General features: G+C 43.9%; 1 protein-coding gene across 1 annotated transcript in view; it reads left to right on the top strand.

Moving 5' to 3' along the window:
• pals1a (protein associated with LIN7 1, MAGUK p55 family member a) overlaps positions 1–10,000 on the top strand; it is a 50,008-nt gene that overhangs the window by 34,367 nt on the left and 5,641 nt on the right. The window contains exons 10-13 of the mRNA XM_080414860.1: positions 4,254–4,437; positions 5,986–6,057; positions 7,774–7,845; positions 8,775–8,942. Of these exons, the coding sequence (XP_080270986.1) occupies positions 4,254–4,437; positions 5,986–6,057; positions 7,774–7,845; positions 8,775–8,942 (496 nt within the window). The remainder of the gene's footprint in view (positions 1–4,253; positions 4,438–5,985; positions 6,058–7,773; positions 7,846–8,774; positions 8,943–10,000) is intronic.

Below are 10,000 nucleotides of genomic sequence, written 5' to 3'. Positions count from 1 at the left end.
GCTTAGAGCATAACAACATGACTACTGATGTACTGCCCTCTGCAGGCTGTTTAGAGCATAACAACATGACTACTGATGTACTGCCCTCTGCAGACTGTTTAGAGCATAACAACCTGACTACTGATGTACTGCCCTCTGCAGGCTGTTTAGAGCATAACAACATGACTACTGATGTACTGCCCTCTGCAGACTGTTTAGAGCATAACAACTTGACTACTGATGTTCTGCCCTCTGCAGGCTGTTTAGAGCATAACAACATGACTACTGATGTTCTCATTAAATATCTAAGATAGGGCAACATTTCAGGGTGCAGAAAGTAGGTTACAAGTTGACTTGAAAAATCAAAGAAGGCTAAAATACTGGTGAAAAAATAACTTCTGCACACCCAGTACGTTTTAAAAGCCACTGCGTAGGCGACAAACAGTCCAGCACCAGCTTCACTTGCCCTATTGCACAGGTCTTGTCCTGAAGTGACAAACGTGGCATCTTTCCATGAGGGGGAAGTGTTGCTGCTTGGAGCATCAACACAAACTCAACAAAGTTGCAGAACCCATGTTCAGGTTCCAGTCACTCACCTGTGAGGCAGTCACACACCTGTGACTACTGGCACACACCTCTCAGGTGTGTGCTGGCAGGTCGCTCAAAACAAGAGCAATCTGCTCTGCTCTGCTCTGCTCTGCTCTGAGCTTCCGTGTGCGCTGCTCTGCGGCTGCACAGCGACCTCAGCGTGCCTTGTATGCCTTGGTGTTTAGTTGTTTGTTTTGTCCGTGTGTCTATATGTCGTTACATGTAAAGATGTGCAAGATCACCAAGATGAGAGCCGTAGAGGTAGCTCTACTGATCCTGTGTATTAGTAACTCCTGTGGAAAGTGCTGGTCGGTAGAACCGGGGACCCGGCTCGAGGCAAACATCTGGCGTGAAGACGGGGCGACCGGGATCGCCCGTGTGTACAGCCGAGCTGCACTACTGGCATTACGGCCGCCGGAGCCGAACACTACGGCGGGCCACGTCCACTTGCCCGTGTTGGATGACATCCCCGTGGAGCTGATCCGAGGAAAAAGGAGGAGGAGACGAGGAAAAAGAGGGGGAATTCGGAACCGATTACGGAGGAGATTCACCCGCCCCCCGCTCCCCTTTATCGTTCTGGCCAACGTGCGATCCTTGGAAAACAAAATCAGCACGATAAGAACATACACAAGGTACAGCTATGAATTTCGTGAGGCATCACTGTTATGTTTCACTGAAAGCTGGTTAAAGCCATCAAAACCAGACTCACTCTATGAGGTCCCCGGATTCACTCTGGTGCGACTGGACAGAGGTGGAGGGAGCGGTTACGGTGGAGTATGTGTGTACATTAATGATCTCTGGTGTCGATCCCATTCCGTCAAACTCGGGATATGCGACGATCCCAACGTGGAGATCCTGGGCATGACTTTAAGACCGTTCTATCTTCCCCGCGAATTTGGGTGCATTCTGCTGTTCCTAGTCTATGTGTCTACTAGTCGATGTGCCTCCTAAAGGGCCAGGAATAGCCGCACAGGCAGCAAAAACAATTGCTGACTGTGTACATGGACTACAACTACAGCAATCGTGCTTGGAGACTTGAACCAGTGTTATCTAGACACTGTGTTGCCAGGATTTAAACAGTATGTCAAGGATGCGACTAGGAAAAATAACATTCTGGACAAGTGTTATGTGAACATTCCAAACGCATATGTTGCCAAGGTAGGCCCGCCTATATTGACCTCTGATCATAATGTTGTGTGCATGACTCCAGTCTATAAGTCAAAACTGAAGAGAGGAAAGCTGGAGAAGAAAGTAGTTAGGACATGGACAAATGAAAGCAAGGAACAACTAAAAGCATGCCTGGACTGTACAGATTGGGACACTTTTAGAGATGGTTCATTGGACGAAATAACCACAGTTACAAATGATTACATTAATTTTTGTGTACAGCTGGTTGTTCCTACAAAGGAAATTTAAATCTATCCAAACAATAAATCATATGTGACCAAGGACATAAAGAATGTAATAAATGAAAGGAAAACAGCCTTCATTAACAAAGATTTCGGTGCACTTAAATTGACAGAAAAAAAGCTAAAAACAAAAATGAGGCAGGCAAAATTGGCACATAGACAGCATCTAGAGGATGCGTTTAAAGCCAAAAATCACAAAAAGGCGTGGGATACTATGAAATCCATGACAGGAATGTCATCCCCAACCAAACCTATTGTGACAGACAATGAACTTGGCTTTGCCAATGACCTAAATACTTTCTATGCCAGATTCGAATCATTAGGTGATTCCTCTAAGTGCACTGAAATACTTAAGGCTGTAACACCTGCCCCCTCAGACAGAATTGTCATCACTGAAGAGGATGTCAGAAAAGTGTTTCGGTGTACTAACACAAGGAAAGCTAATGGGCCGGACGAGTGCAGTGCTTTTCTCCTCAAAAACTTTGCATCTGAGTTGGCTCCTGTGTGGCAACCAATATTTCAAACCTCTGTATTTCAATTCCTCTGTGTTGGAAAACCTCACACATAAAACCACTACGCAAAATCCAATGTCCAAAAGAACATAAGGATTATAGACCCATAGCTCTCACTTCAGTGACCATGAAATCACTGGAAAGAATACTGTTGCAACATCTTGTGAGTACAACTAAAGACAAATTTGACCCCTGTCAGTTTGCTTATAAGAAAGGTTGCGGTAGAGGACGCGGTTGTCACACTGGTCCACTTCATTACAAAACACCTAGATAAGTCTAATAAGAATCATGCAAGGGTGCTGTTCTTAGACTTCTCTTCAGCCTTCAATACAATACAGTCTGATATTCTGGTGTCAAAGATGGTACAGTTGGAACTGAATCCATACTTAATTCACTGGTATGCTTCCTTCCTTACTAACAGAGTACAGAGGGTGAAAGTGAACAAAACCCTCTCCTCAGCATTAACTACTAATGTTGGTGCTCCCCAGGGTTGTGTAAGCTCAGCTGTACTTTTCACCCTTTATACTGACAGCTGTCGTACTGAGGAATGTCTGTCTGAATGTCGCACTGACAAACCAGACCAATACATTCTAACGTACTCTGATGATACAGTCTTGATTTCTCTTTTGGATAGTTCCAGTGATCCTGGACTGCACCAACACAGAGTAAATAAGGTGGTGGAGTGATAACAACGCTCTTATCATTAACACAAAAAAGACAGAAGAGATTGTTTTTGGTGCTCCACTAGAGATACACAGATCCCCCATTACTATTCATAGTGAACAGATCAACCAGGTATGTTCGTATACATACCTAGGAGTAGTAATAGACCACCTTTTGTCATGGAAAGACCAGATTGAATCAGTGGGTAAGAAGACAAAACAAAGAGTCTATTTCCTTCGCAGTCTGAGATCTTTTGGTGCTAGTAGACAGATTCTTCTTTTGTTTTTCACTTCTGTTATTATGAGTGTTCTTCAGTACTGTAGAACCACCTGGTATGGATGTCTGTCTGTAGCTTTAAAGTCACAACTGCTGCAGCAAGTGAACATTTGTTCAAAGATTGTTGGACAACCACTTCAGAGGCTCTATACATCTACGTATAATAACAGTATGATAAGGTTGGCAAGGAATATCACTTCAAACACTAGCCATGCTTTTTATGGAGACTATAGGTTGATGCCTTCAGGAAGGAGATACAGTGTTCTAACATACAATAAGGTCAAACTGAAGAGGTCCTTTGTCCATCAGACAACATTGAGGCTTAATCAGGAGTTATAGGCCAGGGGTAGGCTGAGTGGTGGACATTGCTCTTGTCTTTGCATGTCTTTATGTATGTATTTTGTTGTTTTCTTGTGTCATGTCAAATGTGTGTACTGTTATATGTTGCATACATGGCTGTTGGGTCGCAAGACAAATTTCAGTGCAAACTGGCAATAAAGTATTATCGTATTATCGTATCGTATTACCAACAGAAGCATATTGGGTGATTTTGGCAATGTTTTGGAGGCGCTACCCACACGTTTAGCTGTTACACTCATTCCACGAATGCCCGACAATACCAATTGGTATTATTAAAGGGGCAATATAATTCACCGAAAATAAGTTTCCGAACTTTTTTTGAGCAGTTTATATTCATATATTATACAGGTTCATGTTCGTATATGTTATATATAATAATATATTATATATATTCATATAGTATACAGGTTCATGTTCGTATATGTTATATATAATAATATATAATATATATTCATATATTATGCAGGTTCATGTTCGAGCTCATTTCGACTACGACCCCTCAGACGACCCGTACGTGCCGTGCAGAGAGCTGGGTCTGTCCTTCCAGAAAGGAGACATTCTGCACATCATCAGCCAGACAGACCCTAACTGGTGGCAGGCCTACAGGGATGGAGATGAGGATAACCAGCCTTTAGCTGGACTGGTACCAGGTACCTGACTGTCTGTCTGTCTGTCTGTCTGTCTGTCTGTCTGTCTGTCTGTACCACTGTCTTTAGGTCTTGAGCTTGTAGATTACCTGTTTTGCTATTGATCGTACAAAGAAGTATAAGGTACACACTGTAGGACCTTTAAAGTGGTCGGGGGTCGTCTGTCGTCTCTCACATATCCTTGTGGTTTTCACACTATACGATAGGATAGTTCACAGGATGCTATCCAGACCCGATACATACATTTGTTTTTATTCCAATGAAAACGTGCACAGCTCCCGTGATATGCACGAGACCGAGACAGGACGCTATTGATTGTTGAAATTAAATAATTAATTCTCTATTTCTCTGTATGTATCTCTCTCTCTCTCTCTCTCTCTCTCTCTCTCTCTCTCTCTCTCTCTCTCTCTCTCTCTCTCTCTCTCTCTCTCTCTCTCTCTCTGAAACAAGTCAACCAGCTTAAAAGTGCGCAATGAAACTCAGAAACAGTGCTGCCATGTCTGCTTATTATAAGCGATTTTGGGCTTGTTTTTCTGTAGAGTTGCTTGTAAATATTGGTTGTTGCGGGTTGCGTTTTTTGGGCTTATTTGTGTAGTTGCTTATTTGGCCTTGTATCCTAATGTTGTTTAAACCATAATATGTATTGGTCCGTAGACCCCCCCTTCTGAAAATATGTTGTGCCATCATAGACCCCATACAAGATTTGTGTGGATTTGGATTTGGAATTTTTTTATTTGAAAATAGCTGCGACGCGTTGTGAGCTTGTAGATCGTCTATTTTCAAATATCCAATGTATTTGTAAATAGGTTTAAAGTGCTCAAGTGGCCTTTTGTTGGGCTTGTTTTCATAGACCTGGTTGCTTATTTCTCTCGCAACATCTGGCAACGCTGTTCAGACACACGCCGTGTGTCACACGCATGCTGCACACACATACACACACACACACACACAGAGCTCTCGCTCTCTCAGTCTCTCTCTCTCTGTGCAATTCCTCTCAAATAAACAGCCCACCAGGCTTGCTCACTCTCTCATTTTGTTTTATAAATTTTAACTTAATACAGGACTGGACGGTAATATTGCGGTAGGGACTGTTTGTTGTGGTCAGATCCAGCGACGCTCCCCCTAGCCACGGTGGCAGTAATGTGCTCTCATTGGCTGTAGGGTGCATATCCTCGCAGAGTGGCCTCAGCTCCTTTCATACTGTATGATATTGTCTGAATTCCAGTCTGCGACAGAGACGAATATCTAACCTGATAGATATTTGAAAACGGTCGGGAAGCCATCGCCGAGCGTAATTATCGTGGCCGTATCCTCTCGCAGAGCCTTTCACACAGCCCGATCGGGAGGTTTTGTCGGCGAGCCCCAAAAAAGGTCCCCTTGACAGCATAATTGGACCAAATATCCTGCAGTGTGTACCTGCCTTAAGTGTGTGTGTGTGTGTGTGTGTGTGTGTGTGTGTGTGTGTGTGTGTGTGTGTGTGTGTGTGTGTGTGTGTGTGTGTGTGTGTGTGTGTGTGTGTGTGTGTGTGTGTGTGTGTGTGTACGTACTCAGGTAAGAGTTTCCAGCAGCAGAGAGAAGCCATGAAACAAACCATAGAAGAGGACAAGGAGCCTGAGAAGTCTGGTGAGTTCTGACCCCTGTCATGTTTTATAATGTTTAATAATACTCTCATGTTTTATAACCATTGAACTGTCATATTGGATGCTTTAGAACACTTATAAAATATGTTAAAATGTTGTAATTGTTGTAATCAGTGAGTTCAGTGAAGTTTGCAGTGGATTCTTCAGGACTATCGTCATATAAGGCAAATCAATGGAAACATAGCAGCAGCAGAGCGACCCCTACAGTTTATACATGCATAGCATCCTGTGGGACAGGTGGTATGTTGTCATGGTAACAGGCGGTTATCCAAGTGGAAACTTTTTTCCGTGGTCGCACAGCACCGTGTGCAGGAAAACAGACCTCCGTTTCCAAGTCCTCTGTCACTGTGCAGGAAAACAGACCTCCGTTTCCAAGTCCTCTGCCACTGTGCAGGAAAACAGACCTCCGTTTCCAAGTCCTCTGCCACTGTGCAGGAAAACAGACCTCCGTTTCCAAGTCCTCTGTCACTGTGCAGGAAAACAGACCTCCGTTTCCAAGTCCTCTGTCACTGTGCAGGAAAACAGACTTCAGTTTCCATGTCCTCCGTCACTGTGCAGGAAAACAGACCTCCATCCTCTGTCACTGTGCAGGAAAACAGACCTCCGTTTGCATGTCCTCCGTCACTGTGCAGGAAAACAGACCTCCGTTTCCAAGTCCTCCGCCACTGCCGCCAGTGATTTAGCATCAGACGGCACTCTCTCATAATTGCTGTCTGTTCTGCAGTCCAGCAGGAATTGTTTTGTCACATTCAGTTGTGTCACTGCACGAGGTACATCAAGACTCGTTGTCTGTAGTTGTTTGCTGGTGATATATCTCAGTTAAAATATCATCCCACGCTATGATAGAACACATGAATGGGTAGGTTTTGATCTTAGTTGCAATGCCTCTGGCTTCACATCTTGTTTTAGCTCCACACGTGCCAGTTAGACTTTCATCTTCTGCCAGTGACAGCAGTGCATCATATATATCTGATGGGTTTAAGCGCTTCTATCCGACTTTCCCATCTCGTGTTAAAGGTTTGACGCTCACCTATGTGCTGTTTGAACTTGTCCCAGCGAGAGGTAGAAGCAGACAAGAAATTATAGACCTCCTGGATTGTTGTGAAGAAGTCCACTGCCTGCAGAGAACATAATGCTGCATCATTAACTACCAAATTCAGAGAGTGGGCACAGCACGGCACATACAACGCTCTCGGGTTTATGTCTAGTACTCGCTTTTGCACACCGCATTGTTTACAAACATTATGTTTATGTCAGCTTATAAAGCCTTCCTTATGTCAGATACAAAACAGCAATGCCTTATGATAGAGTTAAATAGTCTCAAAGTGTTTTAGAGAGAGAGAGAGAGAGAGAGAGAGAGAGAGAGAGAGAGAGAGAGAGAGAGAGAGAGAGAGAGAGAGAGAGAGAGAGAGAGAGAGAGAGAGAGAGAGAGAGAGAGAGAGAGAGAGAGAGAGAGAGAGAGAGAGAGAGAGAGAGAGAGAGAGAGAGAGAGAGAGAGAGAGAGAGAGAGAGAGAGAGAGAGAGAGAGAGACTTGTAGTTTTATTTCCCCGGGCTGCCGCCCTGCATAACATCTGGTCTGCTCTTAACATCTGGTCCCCTGCATAACATCTGGTCCCCTGCATAACATCTGGTCTGCTCTTAACATCTGGTCTGCTCTTAACATCTGGTCCCCTGCATAACATCTGGTCTGCTCTTCAGGGAAGCTGTGGTGTGCCAAGAAGAACAAGAGGAAGAGAAAGAAGTTACTGTACAACGCTCACAAGAATGACGGTATGCTAATGATATGCTAATTTAGGCTAATGATATGATATTGGTATGCTAATGATATGATAATGAAGATTATTTGTCAATGACCTGTAACATGTAGAATGGAGCAGGCTTATTATATTATTATTATTATTATTATTATTAATCACATGAACCCTGTCATAAGACAATAAAAGAGCTGGTCACTCTGCTATTATGTAGAGGGGACCCAGTAAAGACCCCTGGGGGATGCCGGGTTTAAGTGGTTATTTAAAGGTAGGGTAAGTGATTTTCTTTGTTTAAAATAAGTGTTAAATATCTCTATATTCTGATAGTACTCATTGCTATAGAGTGTTTGTTCAGTAAAAGGAGTCTCCTTGTCTCTCCAGCTCTTTAATAAACAGAAAATGCATTTTCGTTTCAGTTTCATTTCCAATTCTATCCAATCAGGATAGAGAACTCAATCAGGATATAGATTAAACAAGTGAAATTGGAAATGATGACACTAAGAAATTAGCAGACAAAATTGGAACTGGAACACTATAAAAATGAAGCTTAAAAATGTGTACTTTCTCCTGATTGGCTGAGATTTTGACACCTACCGGAAAATGTATTTTCTGTTTATTGAAGAGCTGGAGAGACGGGGAGACATCTGTTACTGAACAAACACTCTATAGCAATGATTACTATCAGAATATAGAGCTATTTAACACTGTTACTGAACAAACACTCTATAGCAATGATTACTATCAGAATATAGAGCTATTTAACACTGTTACTGAACAAACACTCTATAGCAATGATTACTATCAGAATATAATGCTTTAACCTTTTAACAAAATACTTTTTGTTTTAACCCATAAATATCACTTACCCAACCTTAATGATGATATTATTACATTATATATATCATTCAAATCTACAATATTTGTCTCTCTGCACTTATTGTCCAGATTATGATAATGAGGAAATTCTGACCTATGAAGAGATGGCTCTTTACCACCAGCCAGCCAATAGGAAGCGACCGATCGCTCTGATTGGTCCAGCCAGCTGTGGGCAGGTGGAGTTGAGGCAACGGCTGCTCAGCAGTTACCCAGAACGCTTTGCAGGAGCCGTCCCACGTGAGCACACACACACACACACACACACACACACACACACACACACACACACACACACACACTCACACTCACACTCACACTCACACACACACACAGACTAGAAATAGCCTAACAAATAAAATGGTAAATGTAAGCAGCTATTTTTTAAATGGATACATTTCTTCTCTCAGATGAAGTTTGGTGCCTGTAGCATGCTGGGAACTGGAGTTATGGCTGTTTAAAGGCCAGCCAATAGGAACACAGACGGGCGGGGCTAATAATAACTTTATTTATATAGCACCTTTTAAAAAACAAGTTACAAAGTGCTTTGCAGTAACAACAGTTAATATACAATACAAATCAGACATTAATTAGATAAATAGTAAACAGTTCATAATGTAAAAAAAGCTGTGCGTTAGAGGTGAGTTTTTAGAAGAGATTTGAAAGAGGACAGAGTTTGCCTGCCTGAAGCCCCCAGTTAGTTTGTTCCACAGCCTGCCTGAAGCCCCCAGTTAGTTTGTTCCACAGCCTGCCTGAAGCCCCCAGTTAGTTTGTTCCACAGCCTGCCTGAAGCCCCCAGTTAGTTTGTTCCACAGCCGAGGGGCCCACAGCCTGCCTGAGGCCCCCAGTTAGTGAGTTCCACAGCCGAGGGGCCCACAGCCTGCCTGAAGGCCCCCAGTTAGTTTGTTCCACAGCCTGCCTGAGGCCCCCAGTTAGTTTGTTCCACAGCCTGCCTGAAGCCCCCAGTTAGTTTGTTCCACAGCCTGCCTGAGGCCCCCAGTTAGTTTGTTCCACAGCCTGCCTGAAGCCCCCAGTTAGTGAGTTCCACAGCCGAGGGGCCCACAGCCTGCCTGAGGCCCCCAGTTAGTGAGTTCCACAGCCGAGGGGCCCACAGCCTGCCTGAGGCCCCCAGTTAGTTTGTTCCACAGCCTGCCTGAGGCCCCCAGTTAGTTTGTTCCACAGCCGAGGGGCCCACAGCCTGCCTGAAGCCCCCAGGCACTGAGTTCCACAGCCGAGGGGCCCACAGCCTGCCTGAGGCCCCCAGTTAGTGAGTTCCACAGCCGAGGGGCCCACAGCCT

Source organism: Gymnoscopelus braueri, assembly GCF_963280865.1.
Source record: "Gymnoscopelus braueri genome assembly, chromosome: 19".
Lineage (NCBI taxonomy): Eukaryota > Metazoa > Chordata > Actinopteri > Myctophiformes > Myctophidae > Gymnoscopelus > Gymnoscopelus braueri.
This window is presented reverse-complemented; position numbering and strand designations above follow the sequence as displayed.